Source organism: Coregonus lavaretus (assembly GCF_964263955.1).
Source record: "Coregonus lavaretus genome assembly, contig: HAP1_SCAFFOLD_1239, whole genome shotgun sequence".
Taxonomy (NCBI): Eukaryota; Metazoa; Chordata; class Actinopteri; order Salmoniformes; family Salmonidae; genus Coregonus; species Coregonus lavaretus.
This window is the reverse complement of record NW_028159355.1, coordinates 34310-52757: the sequence shown is the minus strand read 5'-3', so window position 1 is coordinate 52757 and position 18448 is coordinate 34310. Positions and strand designations below refer to the sequence as shown.

At 41.7% G+C, this 18448-nt stretch overlaps 1 protein-coding gene across 1 annotated transcript; it reads left to right on the top strand.

The window, feature by feature from the left end:
* The first annotated feature begins 1538 nt into the window (after positions 1-1538).
* Positions 1539-12536, top strand: LOC311122966 (tripartite motif-containing protein 16-like). Its single transcript, XM_084197260.1, has 6 exons — positions 1539-2044; positions 2467-2562; positions 11005-11226; positions 11329-11514; positions 11640-11673; positions 11881-12536. Exons 1-6 carry the CDS (start codon positions 1661-1663, stop codon positions 12390-12392), a joined length of 1434 nt encoding a protein of 477 aa, XP_084053386.1. The 5' UTR covers positions 1539-1660; the 3' UTR covers positions 12393-12536.
* The last annotated feature ends 5912 nt before the right edge of the window (positions 12537-18448 follow it).

The window sequence follows — 18448 nt, the reverse complement described above, 5'->3', positions numbered from 1 at the left end:
AAATCCAGACCTCCATGGGTTGATAAATTTGATTTTCATTGATCATTTTTGTGTGATTTTGTTGTCAGCACATTCAACTATGTAAAGAAAAAAGTATTTAATAAGATTATTTCATTCATTCAGATCTAGGATGTGTTATTTTAGTGTTCCCTTTATTTTTTTGAGCAGTGTATATATACACCACACACTCCGGACTCTAACATTGCTCGTCCCAATCTTTTTAAATTTCTTAATTCCATTCCTTTTCTTTTTAGATTAGTGTGTATTGTTGTGTATTGTAAGTTATTATTGCACTGTTGGAGCCAGGAACACAAGCATTTCGCTACACCCGCAATAACATCTGCTAAATATGTGTATGCGACCAATAAAATGTGATTTGATTTTTGAAAGTGTTCCATAATTCTCAATCCGCGTTGCATTGTGCCTAAGAACAGCTCTTAGCTGTGGTACTGTAAATTGGCTATATACAACACCTCCTCAGGCCTTATTGCTTAATTTAAACAAGTAAGTGTATTATAAGGCATTATAAAGGTCATTAAAATAATTACACATATGTAGTTCATAGAAACTGTTATCCTTTATATATTCTAACAACTCGCATTTTATGATTCATTATTTCATTTGTTCCATGTTAAGGGCTCTAACCTAGGAATGTTGTGGAAAATAACCACTATACTTTATTACAAATAAGGTCTTACAGAGTTTTTGTTGCATCAAGAAATGACTTTATTCAAGATTTCAACAAAGCCGATACCAGTCTGCAGAATAGCACACCGTTCTTACGGTCTCCCTCCATCTTATATAGTCCTCTTCAGTTTTCCCGCTATTTTATTGCTCCGCCCACTTCCTTTGTCTCTGAGAGCGGCTAAACTCAACTTTCATTAAATTCAGAGTACTACAATCAATCAATCCTTATCTTACAAAAACACTCATGTTTAGTTTAAACTCTGTTCAACCCTGGCTCTTTTCACTGTGTTTGAAGACAAAAACAAATGGCCCCAAGCTAGTTTCAGTCTCTCATCAGATAAGACAGCCATGGATTTAAGTAAGAGCAAGCACTCTGACCCTAGGGCAGATTCCCGCTCTACTCACCCACACAGTGAAATTAAATGACCCAATACAATTCCTGGCCCAGTAACAAAGAATTCTAACTTTATGCTCTTGATTAACCCAGTTCTACCTCATAGTCCATTATACTTTACAATTTATTAATAATAATTCACCACAGGAACAAAACTATTTGTCTCTCTCTTGCTGTTGCATGCCGTCCCTCTCTCTCTTCTTCCATTCCTCAAACCTCTCCCTCCCTCCCTCCCTCCCTCCTTCTAACCCCACCCCTCTTGCACAACCAGGAAGTCCATCCCTCTCCACAAACTCTCTTCTGTGGAAACAAAACTGATCTGAGTCTCTGTGTCATCTGTCTGTGTGAGAGTGAACAGCCGTCCAAATGGCTCATCAGGGTGTTCTGCTGGACCAGGACCAGTTCTGTTGTTCTGTCTGTCTGGATCTACTGAAGGAGCCGGTCACTACTGCCTGTGGACACAGTTACTGTAGGTGCTGTATTGAGGGCTGCTGGGATCAGGATGTTCTGAAAGGGGTCTATAGCTGTCCTCAGTGCAGACAGACCTTCACTCCAAGGCCTAATCTGAGGAAAAATAACATGTTGGCTGAAGTGGTGGAGAAACTGAAAAAGACAGGACTCCAGGCTGCTCCCCCTCCTGCTCTGTGCTATGCTGGACCTGGAGATGTGACGTGTGATTTCTGCACTGGGACCAGAAAGCAGAAAGCCCTCATGTCTTGTCTGGCATGTCTGGCCTCTTACTGTGAGACTCACCTCCAACCTCACTATGAATTTCCTGCTTTCAAGAAGCACAAGCTGGTCAGAGCCACCACACAACTACAGGAGAAGGTCTGCTCTGATCATGACAAACTGCTGGAGGTTTACTGTCGTACCGATCAACAGTCTATCTGTCTGCTGTGTACAATGGATAAACATAAAGGCCATGATACAGTGTCAGCTGCAGCAGAGAGGTCTGAGAAACAGGTAAGACCAGAACTACTTGTTGGTGACTTTCTGATAAACAAAGACTTAAAGATACAGTAGGAACTAAGGCTGTTTCAATATGAGAGAATTCAAATCAAATTGATCCTCAGCAGAACAAATATGAACACAAACCTTGAGTATATTGAGTTTGCTCTAAATCTATCACCATTATCTAAAATCAAACCTTATTATCATTCTGAATGCCATTTTATGAGTCCAAAGTAAAGTCTCAACCCCTTGATAGATGTACGTCTACCATAACTATAATCATTCACATAGCAACATAAAAATATATAATATTGGAAAGGGACTTCCTCAAGATTTTAGACCTTTCTCCCTATGTGCCCTATGTCACATTACTATACAATTGATCTAGTGGACAAATAAAGCTTGATAGCTCATTGAAGAGTGATTCTCCACAGAGGCAGCTGGGGATGAGTCAGCAGAAGGTCCAGCAGAGATTCCAGGAGAGAGAGAAGGAGCTGAAGGAGCTCCAACAGGCTGTGGAGTCTCTCAAGGTGAGTATTGTTGACCAGAGGAGAGGCATCATTTCACTTCTCTCCTCCAGTCAGAGAGAGAGGGAGAGGGGCCCGTCTCCAATCCCACTGAGCCCACTGTTGGGAACAGGCTGTCTCGACCCCTTTCAGAGAATAGACTACTTAATGTAACCAGCGGAATATGAACCCAGGTCTACCATGGGAGAAACCAACATCTTGACCATTCCCTATTGGGCCGTGGGCCAACACTAATATTTTGAAGTCGCAGGCGGGGCTACATCATCACATAACCTTGAGTAACCGTGACCGACTCATGTCCCCTATACATATTTTTTTTTTTACATTTTAGTCATTTATCAGACACTCTTATCCAAAGCGACTTACTTTTTTTATTTTTCATACATGGAGCTCTAAATTCAATTAAATTCAAAAGGGCTTTATTGGCATGGGAAACATATGTTTACATTGCCAAAGCAAGAGAAATAGATAATAAACAAAAGTGAAATAAACAGTCAGAAATGAACAGTAAACATTACACTCACAAAATGTTCAAAGGAATAGAGACATTTCACATGTTATATTTCAAGTGAAAACAGAGTGAGCAATTCGCCAGACTGAGTTCTGGAGGTGAAATGGAAATGAATGAGGGAGAGTTAAGCGAGTTAGAAGGTGTGGTGATGAGCTCAGAACCAGAGCCTGGTATCAATGGACATGATAAAGAAGAATCTGGTGCAGTAGGAGTTACATTTTTGGAGAAAGTGGATCCATACCTTTTGGTAGATCCATTTGTGGTTTAAGGTTGGTGGGAAAGGAGTTGCGTGCAGTTGAATCAGTGAAGGTAACCTGTAGTGGACTTGTGATATTTGTTTGTGTTTCTTCTGACCAGAGGGAGTGGGCGCTCCGTGTCACGCAACTTCGGTCAAGATCTGTTTCTTGCTTTGCTCTTAGGAACAGGGCACCATTGAAAGGAGTGATTTCTGGGGTAGCGTTAAGTGTGGAGGTGGAGCAATTCAAGTTGAAGATTCCTGGTGTTTGTGATGCCCGCCATTGGTGTGACGCAGACCTGGTGGTGAGCGTGGTGAAACAGAGGAGTCACTGTCAGTCCTTTTGAGTTTTGGGTCTTTACCCGATAAAGTCATGTTAGGATATATCAGTTATCCTGTTAGAGCTTTTGTGGCGAATCCACTGCAATGATTCAGGTGCAACGTTTATGGTCATGTTGCAGCAGTTTGTAGGAGGGAGATTCCAAGATGTGGGAAGTGTGCTGGAGGGCATGGGATAGAGGATTGTGTAGTTTCGGTGGATAAAGTTGTGTGTCAACTGTTGGGATGCCCATGTTGCTGGGGTTCTGAAGTGTCCGGTGCGAGAGAGGTAGGTTGAGGTGGCTTGAGTCAGAGTAGTGCAGAAGGTGTCGTATGCTGAGACAGTGAAGAAAGTAGAGGAGGATGTGTCAAGGGTGAGAGATCCTGAGAAGATCCCTGTGAGTAGTAGATCTGTGCCAGCACAGAGGGATAGGCCAACGAGTGATATATGCTTCAGTAAAGTTAGCTTCTTACCATTCATAGCAATGTTTATTAACTGTACTGCAGAAATGGAATGTATATCACAGAAAATAGATGTTGTGGTGGCAGCTGCAGAGAAGTATTTGGGCATACGAGATTTGACTTCAGAAGAGTTACAGGGTGTGTTGAGGGGTGGTGTCCCGTCCTCCCAGGCCGTTGGCATGGTGCAGGAGCAGATAGGGTCAAAATAGTGGAATGGGGTAGTGGGTATTTAATGAGTGTAGGGTTAGTTGGAAGGGTGTTTTTTGTATTATTACAAAGTATAATGGATTGATATTATAGTCCAGTAGGGGCGGTAATGCAACATATTGGAATGCCAACCGCCGTTAAACTCCAAAGAAGAAGAACCGTTATATTATGGCTATGTACAGTGTTGTAACTATGTCTCTGTCTCTCTCATTCCATCACTTTCACGGTAGTTGGTTGTGTGGGTCTCTGGTTATGAATGGGGTGCTGACAGACAATCGTTGATGGATATTTATAGAGCTCTGATCAGGACGACAATTGATTTTGGGTGTATAGTTTATGGAACAGCGGCAAAGACAGAATCCAGTATAAAGCTTTAAGGATATGTATTGGTGCATTTAAATCAACATCTGTATGTGCCTTACTGGTGGAGGCAGGTGAGATGCCTTTGGATATACAGCGTAAAAATTGTCATTATCTTATTGGGTTGAAAGGCTGTGAGGTTGAGCATCCCACTGCTACTGTTCTAGATGACTGTTGGGAATATACTAGTAGACAAGGCAGTGGTTTTGGTTGGACAGTTGGAAAGCTTGCTGATGAGAGTGGTTTGAGGGAGTTGGAGGTTGGCCCTTCTGTGGTGATAGGGGATGTTCCTCCATGGTTACTCCCAGATGCTGTTGTTGATCTAACCTTGGTAGGGAAAAGGAAAGATTGTTCAGAAGTCAGTGATATAGGGAAACTGGTTGACAATTACATTGGTAGAAGTTTTTATGCTTTTTTACTGCTTTTCACAGATGGATCCAAGGACCCAGAATTATAGTATACTCAGATTCTCTGTCTGTATTGAATAGTTTATCATCTGGTAAATCTAATAGGAGTGACCTGCTATTGGAGGTATTCATGTTATTATGGGGGGGGGGGGGGGGGGGGGGGCAGTAAAACATAAATAAATAAAATGTATTCACTAACTGTAGGTCGCTCTGGATAGGAGCGTCTGCTGGGTGACTAGAATGTGAATGTATTATCATTGATTCAGTAATGATAGGAGGGTAGAGAGGGAAGAAACAGGAAAAGCTAGAGAGAGTAAACACAGAGAGTTTAAAAACAGGGAGTTAAAAAGATTAGAAAACTACAATAAGCCAGGGAAGAAAGAGTGGTTAGATGATGAGGAAGGGGATGACCAGTACCCTTTGATAGCCTTGCCGAAACCAAGGGCTGGGGTGGAGCATGCACCAGACACACTGGATGTATATAGGGCATGGACACAGCGAGATGTAGTGAGAGCTATAGAGGGTGTAGTGCACCCTAAGACAGGAACAGAGGGGTTCAGGAGGAATTTGGAGAGTTTAGCAGCCAGCTTTAAGCTAAACACAGGGGAAATTGAGAGGACAGTCAGAACCCTACTTGGGAAAGATTGGGCAGCTGTTCGGGGGGGGGGGGGGGAAAGTGGGTTTCAGGGGATGTCAATGGAGCAGTCCTACCATGGGCAAATGATGGGCAAAATGTTGGGAAAATAACTGAGTTGTGTAATAATTTAAGGGAACCTTACCATCGACATGCTGACTTCTCCAAAGTACATGAATGTAAACAGGAAGACAGTGAGACCATCAGCCAAGTGAAATACCTGAGCCTCCCCAGTGACAGGGAAATGATACTCCGTACCATCAGCAGCTAAAAAATAGCATTCCTTAGTGGAATGAGACCAGAAATAAGCTGGAATATTAAGAGGACTTTAGTGGGATGGGGAACTACTTCGTCAGCCGAGGTCAAGAGATATGCAATCCATCATGAGCGGAATAGTAGACAGGATAGAGTAAGAAAAATAACATACGGGAGCTGAGTATTTAATGGCCACTAGGGGAAATAGCTGGTAGAGGTAGAACTCCAGAATAGAAGGGGAGAGAGATTTTTTTAGGGGGTGGATCAAATAATTGATAATGGATCATTTGAAATGAGATCACATGTAGCAGATTTAGAGTAATCAATTAAATAATCATTGTATACTCGAGGAATTTTGAGGGATTTTATGGATTAGTTGTAAGGAATTAGATTGATACAAACATTATTCATGAGTTAGGACTGGGGATATCTGTATCATGTTTTGTGTGTACTACCATCTTTGGATTGCGGATGGTAGTTGAAGGTTAACAAAATGTATAACCAGGAGAAGGAGATTGGCTTATCTCATTGGAGTGTTGCTCAGGGCAAGGGGGAGCAGTGGTGAAGTTGGGCAGTATTTAGGTCATGAGAGGGAGCTACCAAATTAAGTTGAGCCTAACTATCTTTGGTTGTTGTTTTTCAATTGGGTTTTTCAAATAAATAAAAAACACACCCAGCATGATGTTTATAAAGGGTTGTTATGTTGAATTTAGGGGGATTTTCAACAGTTCATAGGTGGTGTTTACTATGCTGTGGGATGGAACGGTTTATTGGGTGATATTTGAAACTAAATTAATGGAATAAGCTGCAGTAATCAGAGGATCTAAGGCGAGACAACTATTGCCTAGATCATTGATTTAGCAATAGGATCAGGTAGATAAGGACTAGAGAGAGAAAAAAATTAGATGAAGAATGATGAGCTTTTTGGTAAGGATAGACTGCTGTAAAGCTTGGGTACTCCATTATGTACTGCATACGGGTAAATTAAGTGATCTTATCTATGGGAAGGCAATAGCAGCCCATGGTAAAATCATTTGGAACTCTGAGGAGGAAGAACAGTTTATGTTGTTGCTCTCTTCCCAAACAGTCTTAGCTTTTCATACATATATCAGGGATGTTTCCCAAATGGTAGAGAGCAAAGAGGGATATGACATTGGTCGTGATTTAAAGATGATGGTTTTTTTTTTGGTGGGCTATTAGAGATAACTGGGTTAATCACGAACATAGAGGTTTTTATTCTTTGTTGCTAGGCAGAACACTTAGGTGACCTAAATATGGACTTGTCATGTCCAACAATCAGTTCTCAGGTCAAGCCCGGGAGAGCCGGGGTAGAACAGAGGTTGAACTAAACATGAGTGTTTTTACAAGATAAAAGATTGTTTGATTGGATTACTAATTGATTCTGAACTGAATGAAAGTCGAATTTAGCCACCATAAAGACAAAGGAAGTGGGAGGAGCAATAAAGAAGCAAAAGACAATCTCAAAAATGAAAGGCATGGCAATTGGTTGATAAATAACCTAAGGGAATGTTTAGGAAGGTGGTAAAAATTGACACATAAGCAGAACTATGTGTCAAGAGGGGGGAAGAGGCTAATTGAAGGATTAAATAATATACAAAGGAGAGGACAAAATACTTTTAAAAAATAAATAAATTTTTTTTTAGATACAGTCTAAAAAGAGAATGCAGTCAGAAATTGTTAGATTAATCTGAACATGTGTGAAGATAATTTATTAACCACACCCGTATGTCAGAGCTTTTGTGCCCCACAGGTGAACTAAAGGAGAAGGTGACCCACTATCTAACAACGTGACTGGTGAGCATCCAGTCACTAGAAGGAAAACTGGAAGCAGGCCTGTTGGGAAGGGCCCTATCAGGTTATGTTGGTCACCACCTTGGCCATTAGAATAGCAGAGAGAGGAACCTGGGTCCATGTTACCCACTGCAAGAAGGTAAGACCACATACAAGCACCGCTTAGCACACGCAGAGTTGACGAGCAGAACTGGGCTACAGGGTCCGGGGTTCACCTCTGTCAACGAAGATCTCCTACCCAGACCTATCATCACTGTAGTGTGTTCCTAGGGTGTGAGTATGGGGTGGTACCGAGCAGAAGGACGGAGAGGGTTGGCGGTGTTTGGGAATATGGGTGACCCTGAGCTGCATCATAGTCTCGGCAATAGTCGTGGTATGTCAAGATCCACCACCACCTCGCACCAATTAAGCTATGGCCTTACCATTATTAAGAAATAAAAGGGAAGTTACCCGACATACTGACCGTCAAGGGCGAGTGATCTACAAAATAGGAGTCAGAGAGGGGTGGGGAGTAATATTCAAAATTAGGATTAGGGATCTTATCAGAGCGGATAAGCAAGCAACAGGGGATTATAAGATCCCGTTGTATTTATGTTCAGCTCCCTCGGCAGATTGTTCGTGGGCTCAGGTATTTAGACATACTGGGGGACGGAGAGATGAGACGGGGGGGGGGGGGGGGGCTGGACGTCCAGATGGAGGATAAGAAGGTATAACGACATCCCCACGGAAATGGTAGTAAAGATAGTAAAAGTCACTAAAGAGGACATGAAAAGAACTTACTGGGCTTGCGCGGACGTATACGGACGGGATGCTTGTCTAAGATTACATTTGATGGAGTCAAAAGATATAGAGGGAGCAGGTACTGTCATTAATCCACTAACAGCAATAGACCGAGTAAATCAGTCAAGGGATGACAGAGTCAATTCAACTAACCCGTCCACTATGAAAGATTTTCTCCTCCAAGAATGGAACAATGGGGAAGTGGAGGGGGTCCCTGATGAGAATCTCTGGTTAAAGTGGATGAAATACACCGCTAGGGCCTTGGGGGAGACCAATTGTTATGCATGCTCCATTGGGCGACCGACAATGTTGACCGCCCCAATGCCAAAGGCAATGTTTCCCTGTGTATTAGACCTGGGGTCCAATCAAAAAGAGCCAAATTGCACAGGGATTGGGCTGGCAAAATTGACATACTGGGGCAGCCCACCTAGATTCACTTTAACTCCTGGCGAATACCAGTGTTACAGACATAGAAATGGCACCCGTAACTTGGGTGATTTTGATGGCTGTAAGGAGATAATTAATGTGACTGATTTAGATAAGGAAGGGAGGAAAACAAATTAGGAGCCTAACCATCCCTCTGACTGATGTGTGGTGGGCATGCACTAACAAAGGGAGCATTCGGCAGACATTATCAGAGGGATGGGTGGGTACTTGTGCACCAGTATTGTTGGTCCAACCTGTAAGAATTGGTCATCAAAGACCAGTGACAGGAAGAATAATTAGGAGAAAAAGAAATATAAGTCAGGAAGGAAATTTGGATAGATGGTATAGGCATCCCCAGGGGTGTTCCAGATGAATAGAAAGCTATGAATCAAATATGAGAGAGTTTTACTACAACATTTTTCTGGTGGGTGACAATAAACAAAAATATGGATTGGATAAATTATATCTATTACAACCAACAACGATTTATTGACCAGACTAGAGATGCAGTAAAGGGGATCTCAGAGCGATTATCCGCCATTCCGCTCATAACTTAGTAGAGGTTGGTTCTAGATCAGGCAGAAAGGGCCGGTGTCTATAGAAAGATGAGCCATTATTGCATATTTATCCCTAACAACATGGGGATGGGACAGTCACCAGAGCTCTTACAGAATTAACTGCACTAAGTGAAGGATGAACTGAACTCAGAAGTTAGTACATTGTGGATAGATGGTTTGATGAAATATTTGGTAAAGGGAAAACCCTAGCAGCCACCATCTTAGGAGCGATCAGTGTTTGTATGGGTATTCTTGTATTATGTGGTTGTTGTCTTGTTCCCTGTGTCCGAGGATTGGTGAGTCAGGCGTTGGTGAAATGCAGTATCTAAACAATGATGAGAGATGGACTGACTCCGGACTCTGACCAGGGGAATGTGAAAAACGATCCTCCAGGCTTGGTGGATGACGAGAATTTGGACCCTGAAAGACCGCAATTGGATGAAATGTTTATTAGTTCTGATGTGATCTCTGAGATTAATCATGCTTGTAAAATACATTTATCCTGAATGTGGGAATATTTAGTCAAAGGGGTGGATTGTTAGATTAATTTGGATTTTAAGAATAATGACTAAAGGATTTCACCCCAAACACAGTATAAATGTTAGAATTATCATGTAGTGTCAACCCACTAACAGAGGGGGCGGTACTAACCATTCAAGGGGGAAGGCAGAAACTGTTTAGAAAAGTCACCTAAAGGTGGGAGGAGTCAAGTTCAGGAGGTATAAAATCGTCTGTTTGTGTCATTGGCGGAAGAGCTCTCTCCATGAATAAAAATACAGATAAGACTTGTGGGTTGTGGACCTTGAATCATTGATGATTAAAACCAGAGCCTTACACCCTCTGGTAATGATTCAAGCTTAGGTTGAATTAGAGATAGAAATTCACATGACAAGGGGCATCAGTGGCAGGGGGTTGTGGGGGCTGAGAGCATGGCAGGGTATAGGTGGAGGGTGCTCTATAAGCTCCCAGTGCTGGAAAGGTCAGGGGTCCTCCAGTGGAGGGTATTACATGGAGCCCTGGACACCAATAGCTGGTTGGCTCGGGTTGACCTGGGAGTTGGGGAGGGGTGTCCGTTTTCTGCAATGACAGACTGTTCATCATGTTTTTTCTGTGTTGCCAGGGTAATGCCATTACTGTTGACGCCTTAGGGTTGAGTTTGAGTTGTACAAAATGATCAACAGTGTGGAGATGTTTCAGGAGGTATGGGGGCTCAGGGGGGCTGTCTGTACGGCTGGAGAGGAGGGGTTGGATGGACGGTTGGAATGTGGTGCTGGATGGTGTATTGTACTGTGGTGTTGGGTACTGGATAATGTGATTGTGTAGAGGTTGTGGTGGCATGCAATGTGTTTTTAGGAGGGGGGGATGTTAGTGTAATGAGGATGGCTCATTAAAGTAAGACAAGTCAGTCTCTCTCTCTCTCTCTCTCTCTCTCTCTCTCTCTCTCTCTCTCTCTCTCTCTCTCTTAACAGCGCTCTGCACAGGCAGCAGTGGAGAACAGTGATAAGATCTTTACTGAGCTGATCCGCTCCATTGAGAGAAGGCGCTCTGAGGTGAAGGAGCTGATCAGTGCCCAAGAGAAGGCTCAAGTGAGTCAAGCTGAAGGACTCCTGGAGCAACTGGAGCAGGAGATAGCTGAGCTGAGGAAGAGAAGCACTGAGCTGGAGCAGCTCTCACACACAGAGGATCACATCCATTTCCTCCAGGTAACTAAACTGCCTTGATACATGTGATATGAAACTAAAACTCAATGTGAAACTCTCAATCATTTGGTTATGTTCTCTCTCTCTCGCTCTCTCTCTCTCCAGAGTTATCAGTCTCTCTCCAGTACCAGTGTATCTTCAGACTTACCCAGCATCGTTGTCCGTCCTCTTCAGTACTTTGGAGATGTGAGTAAGACTGTGTCTGAACTGAGAGAGAAACTAGAAGACGTCCTTAAAGGAGAATGGACCAAGATCTCCTCTACAGGTGTGTTGAAAATAATAAGAACATCAACTTTAGACCATTGAAAGTTCCCTACTAGTCATATACATGTGGAATATGGTGTGATGATAACATTCCCTCTCTCTGTGAATGTGTTTGTGTGTCTGTAGTGAATATAGTGGAGGTTGTACTGCCTCCAGAGCCCAAGACTAGAGAACAGTTCTTACAATGTGAGTCTCTTTATTCTGAAGTAACTAACAGTCTCTTTTTACTGACACTCCTAACAATCCCTCTAGAAATATATAGCAATAGTAGATCTAATCAAAGACTGGGTATCTATCTGACTCCTCATATTTCTCTGATTTGACAGGGTAGATACAGTATCTGACTTAACTTATTGTTCTAACTCCCCTAATTGGTCTCTGCTCTTCTCCCAGATTCCTGTCAGCTCACACTGGACCCAAACACAGCACACAAACACCTGTCTCTGTCTGAAGGGAACAGAAAGGTGACCTATACAGGCCAAGACCAACCATATCCTCACCATCCAGACAGATTCACAAACTACTTGATGGTTCTGTGTAGAGAGGGTCTGTCTGGACGCTGTTACTGGGAGGTGGAGTGGAGTGGGGAGTGTGTTGTTACAGCAGTCTCATATAAAGACATCAGCAGAACAGGGACAGATGGTGGATTTGGAGAGAATAACAAGTCCTGGAGTTTTCAGTGTTATAGTGATGGTTATTGTTTCAGACACAATAATGTTGGGACTAAACTATCAGGCCCTCAGTCCTCCAGAATAGGAGTGGACCTGGATCACAAGGCAGGTACTCTGTCCTTCTACAGTGTCTCTGACACAATGACCCTCCTCCACAGAGTCCAGACCACATTCACTCAGCCCCTCTATCCTGGGTTTTATCTCTATGGTACTGCTGAGCTGGTTAAACTGTAGTAGGGTCCACATAGATACTAGTCATGCTGGTGTAGTCTATAGCTGAGCTGGTTAAACTGTAGTAGGGTCCACATAGATACTAGTCATGCTGGAGTAGTCTATAGCTGAGCTGGTTAAACTGTAGTAGGGTCCACATAGATACTAGTCATGCAGGTGGTGATGGTCCTCAGATATAATACTCTGTTTTTCTGTACAATCATTTTTGTCTGACTGATTCAATCTTCAGAGTTTAATTAAAACTTAAAGTATTTTTATAAAATGCAATGTTTTAATTGGCTACATTTACATTAATCATGATGTTTGCTGTTAATGTATGTTGGTTGTCATTCAGAACCATTGAAATGTTTTCTCAATTGGTTCTCTGTCTCAATGTCATTTTCCTCAGTATCATGGAACATGTAGTGTTACTTACTTGCTAATTGAACTATATGGGCCGGTTTCCCGGACACAGATGAAGCCTAGTCCTAGACTAAAAAGCACGTTCAATGGAGATGTCCGGGAAACCGGCCCTAAGTTTGGCATCTTTTTTTCTCCCATACTGCTCAGTCAAGCAACATTAAACCTGTCCAGCAGGTGGTGCTATTAACCAAAAAATAAATACAGCAGATATCTTGACTTGCCACTCAGTATATCAGTAATGTTCAGAATTGTACTTTAATATCATTGGAGATTGATGGTCTTTTTAATCCACTACCCAGAGTAAGGAACAGATGAAGTTAGGTCTGCTACTGTTCAGTTATTAAATATGATTCATGGTGATGGGAAATAAAAAATACATCTAGTAGTAGTTTTCCTTTGCTATTTATTCCAAGGTGTGTCTTTAACTTGTAAATGGATTGTGTTGAAGCTGGCATTTGGTGTGGATGATAGAATAGAGTGAATAGAGGAGAGAAGAGAGGAGGAGAGGAGAACATAATATAGAAGACAGATAAGATAGAGAGAGAATTCATACCCAGGGGAGTTACTGACTCTGGCCCAAATGACACCATGTTCCCTACGTAGTGCACTAGGCTACTTCTGACCAGATCTAAAGTAGTGCACTACATAGGGAATAGGGTGGAGATTGGAGATTTGCTCACTGTCATTAGAATGAAGATTTCCATCCAGGAGTTACTGTCTCTGTCCCAAATCTCTCCCTGTTCCCTGCATAGTGCACTAGGCTTCTTCTGACCAGATCTAAAGTAGTCTTCTAGATTTTACATGTTTTCTCCCTGTCATTAGAAAATGACAATATGGTAATGCCTTTAGTGGTTTCCTCCCCCTTTGTTTTTATTGGTTGTGTGTTATGTGTGTTGTTGTGTTAGGTTTTCCCACTCTGTTCCTAATGGAAAACCCATTAACAATGAATCACAAACAAATTATATTCCAGTTGTGTTTAGACAACTTCATGGCTGACATCCCCCAGTTCTGTTAAGACCCATTGAACTGGGTCACATTCTAAATGGTCACTTGTATTGATAGTCCATACTGGGCCTAACTGTGGTTAACCATACTGTAGGGTTTCTTTCTGCACACATATTCCCTCATCTCCAGAACTTTACCTGATGTCCTCTCTCTCTCTCTCTCTCTCTCTCTCTCTCTCTCTCTCTCTCTCTCTCTCTCTCTCTCTCTCTCTCTCTCTCTCTCTCTCTCTCTCTCTCTCTCTCTCTCTCTCTCTCTCTCTCTCTCTCTCTCTCTCTCTCTGTCTCTCCTCTCTCTCTCTCTCCCATCAAACCGTATAGAAAGCAGCCAACCTCAATATGGTTCCATTCCTGTAGTTATCAGGTCACATGGGGTGTGTAACTATTATCTCCTTTCTAAGTTTGAACTTGTCCACTTCCCTTCATGGATTTAATAGGAAATGACTGGTTTATGTAAACTCCCTCTACCCCATGCTAACACCAATCCAATGCTGTACAATTAATTCCATAGCTTAACATGGGAAATGCTCACTGCCTCCCATAAGAGTCATTGAAGCGTTGGATGAGATAGGACCCTGCCTTCACCAGGGGATATTTGTGGACCCGTCACAACAGGTGAGGAGGGCCTCATCCTCCAGCTGCCCAAAGAAAGCCAGGGACTGCCTTGTGCTCCAGTCTCCAGCAGGGGGGAACAAAACCCTATAGACCTGAAAGGGAAAGTGAGGAGTAAAAACCTAAGGTGAATTTACATTGATGTTTCCATAGTGACCTGAGTCGTATTCACTAGGCACCAAACTGAAGATAATTAGCTGAAAGTCATCATTAACACTATACTGAGTGTAGCCTATGGATATAATATATTATCATATAATATAATACAATGATCTTTGACATCGTTCAGTAATTGAGTCATGTAGGGGATGGATGATCTTTGACATCGTTCAGTAATTGAGTCATGTAGGGGATGGATGATCTTTGACATCGTTCAGTAATTGAGTCATGTAGGGGATGGATGATCTTTGACATCGTTCAGTAATTGAGTCATGTAGGGGATGGATGATCTTGGACATCGTTCAGTTCTTGCTCTGACGGGTCTGAGTTTGTGTGAGGGGCGTGTTTTTCTTTCAGAGGTTGTGATGATTGGTTGTGGTAGGAAGTTCCTGTTGTCAGACTGGAGGAGATGATGGTCAAACTGGAGGCAGACTGTTGGGTTCTTCTCTCAATCAGGGGTCAGAGGTTGAGGGTTCAGTGTGCTGATGCATAGCTGCTGTATCATGTGTGACTTTATACATCTCAATTTGATTGAAATTACAGCTTATATACTCAGTGAATGCATCTGAATAGATAAGGCCTGACAAAATACTAACTCTATATGCTGTGGTCTACATCCTGGGGTTTACCCAGGACATCCTCCAGTATTACTACCATCACCACAGCAGCTAGATAACTGTGGTCTACATCCTGGGGTTTACCCAGGACATATTCCAGTATTACTACCATCACCACAGCAGCTAGATAACTGTGGTCTACATCCTGGGGTTTACCCAGGACATCCTCCAGTATTACTACCATCACCACAGCAGCCAGATAACTGTGGTCTACATCCTGGGGTTTACCCAGGACATCCTCCATTATTGGAGATTTGCTCACTGGCATTAGAATATTAGACTATCATACTGTAATGTTAGATGTTGCCTCATTCCAATATTAGAATATCATACTGCAATGTTAGTGGTTGCCTCATTAGAATATCATAATGTAATGTTAGTGGTTGCCTCGTTAGAATATTAGAAAATCATACTGTAATGTTAGTGGTTGCCGCATCAGAATATCATAATGTAATGTTAGTGGTTGCCTCATTAGAATATTAGAATATCATAATGTAATGTTAGAAGTTGCCTCATTAGAATATTAGAATATCATACTGTAATGTTATTGGTTGCCTCATTAGAATATCATATTGTAATGTTAGTGGTTGCCTCGTTAGAATATTAGAAAATCATACTGTAATGTTAGTGGTTGCCTCATTAGAATATCATACTGTAATGTTAGTGGTTGCCTCATTAGAATATCATACTGTAATGTTAGTGGTTGCCTCATTAGAATATTAGAATATCATACTGTAATGTTAGTGGTTGCCTCATTAGACTATCATAATGTAATGTTAGTGTTGCTTCGTTAGAATATTAGAAAATCATACTGTAATGTTAGTGGTTGCCGCATTAGAATATCATAATGTAATGTTAATGGTTGCCTCATTAGAATATTAGAAAATCTTACTGTAATGTTAGTGGTTGCCTCATTAGAATATTAGAATATCATACTGTAATGTTATTGGTTGCCTCATTAGAATATCATAATGTAATGTTAGTGGTTGCCTCGTTAGAATATTAGAAAATCATACTGTAATGTTAGTGGTTGCCTCATTAGAATATCATACTGTAATGTTAGTGGTTGCCTCATTAGAATATCATACTGTAATGTTAGTGGTTGCCTCATTAGAATATTAGAATATCATACTGTAATGTTAGTGGTTGCCTCATTACAATATCATAATGTAATGTTAGTGGTTGCCTCGTTAGAATATTAGAAAATCATACTGTAATGTTAGTGGTTGCCGCATTAGAAAATCATACTGTAATGTTAGTGGTTGCCTCATTAGAATATTAGAATATCATACTGTAATGTTATTGGTTGCCTCATTAGAATATCATAATGTAATGTTAGTGGTTGCCTCGTTAGAATATTAGAAAATCATACTGTAATGTTAGTGGTTGCCTCATTAGAATATTAGAATATCATACTGTAATGTTAGGGGTTGCCTCATTAGAATATCATACTGTAATGTTAGGGGTTGCCTCATTAGAATATTATACTGTAATGTTAGTGGTTGCCTCATTAGAATATCATACTGTAATGTTAGTGGTTGCCTCATTAGAATATCATACTGTAATGTTAGTGGTTGCCTCATTAGAATATCATAATGTAATGTTAGTGGTTGCCTCGTTAGAATATTATACTGTAATGTTAGTGGTTGCCTCATTAGAATATCATACTGTAATGTTAGTGGTTGCCTCATTAGAATATCATACTGTAATGTTAGTGGTTGCCTCATTAGAATATCATACTGTAATGTTAGTGGTTGACTCATCAGAATATCGTATTGTTAGTGGTTGCCTCGTTAGAATATCATACTGTAATGTTAGTGGTTGCCTCATTACCACATCATACTGTAATGTTAGTGGTTGCCTCATTACCACATCATACTGTAATGTTAGTGGTTGCCTCATTAGAATATCATACTGTAATGTTAGTGGTTACATCATTAGAATATCATACTGTAATGTTAGTGGTTGCCTCATTAGAATATCATACTGTAATGTTAGTGGTTGCCTCATTAGAATATCATACTGTAATGTTAGTGGTTGCCTCATTAGAATATCATTCTGTAATGTTACAGTGAGGGAAAAAAGTATTTGATCCCCTGCTGATTTTGTACGTTTGCAAACTGACAAAGAAATAATCAGTCTATAATTTTAATGGTAGGTTTATTTGAACAGTGAGAGACAGAATAACCAAAAAAAAAAATCCAGAAAACTGCATTTCAAAAATGTTATACATTGATTTGCATTTTAATGAGGGAAATAAGTATTTGACCCCTCTGCAAAACATGACTTAGTACTTGGTGGCAAAACCCTTGTTGGCAATCACAGAGGTCAGACGTTTCTTGTAGTTGGCCTCCAGGTTTGCACACATCTCAGGAGGGATTTTGTCCCACTCCTCTTTACAGATCTTCTCCAAGTCATTAAGGTTTCGAGGCTGACGTTTGGCAACTCAAACCTTCAGCTCCCTCCACAGATTTTCTATGGGATTAAGGTCTGGAGACTGGCTAGGCCACTCCAGGACCTTAATGTGGTTCTTCTTGAGCCACTCCTTTGTTGCCTTGGCCGTGTGTTTTGGGTCATTGTCATGCTGGAATACCCATCCACGACCCATTTTCAATGCCCTGGTTGAGGGAAGGAGGTTCTCACCCAAGATTTGACGGTACATGGCCCCGTCCATCGTCCCTTTGATGCGGTGAAGTTGTCCTGTCCCCTTAGCAGAAAAACACCCCCAAAGCATAATGTTTCCACCTCCATGTTTGAAGGTGGGGATGGTGTTCTTGGGGTCATAGGCAGCATTCCTCCTCCAAACACGGCGAGTTGAGTTGATGCCAAAGAGCTCCATTTTGGTCTCATATGACCACAACACTTTCACCCAGTTCTCCTCTGAATCATTCAGATGTTCATTGGCAAACTTCAGACGGGCATGTATATGTGCTTTCTTGAGCAGGGGGACCTTGCGGGCGCTGCAGGATTTCAATCCTTCACAGCGTAGTGTGTTACCAATAGTTTTCTTGGTGACTATGGTCCCAGCTGCCTTGAGATCATTGACAAGATCCTCCCGTGTAGTTCTGGGCTGATTCCTCACCGTTCTCATGATCATTGCAACTCCACGAGGTGAGATCTTGCATGGAGCCCCAGGCCGAGGGAGATTGACAGTTCTTTTGTGTTTCTTCCATTTGCGAAAATTCGCACCAACTGTTGTCACCTTCTCACCAAGCTGCTTGGCGATGGTCTTGTAGCCCATTCCAGCCTTGTGTAGGTCTACAATCTT

What these genes read in the sequence shown, in the direction of transcription:
- LOC311122966 (XM_084197260.1), top strand. Translation starts at nt 1,661, where the DNA reads ATGTTGGCTGAAGTGGTGGAGAAACTGAAAAAGACAGGACTCCAGGCT. An exon ending in CAGAGAGGTCTGAGAAACAG is followed by an intron (nt 2,045 to 2,466) that starts GTAAGACCAGAA and finishes GATTCTCCACAG; the next exon opens with AGGCAGCTGGGGATGAGTCA. An exon ending in TGAAAATAATAAGAACATCA is followed by an intron (nt 11,515 to 11,639) that starts ACTTTAGACCAT and finishes GTTGTACTGCCT; the next exon opens with CCAGAGCCCAAGACTAGAGA.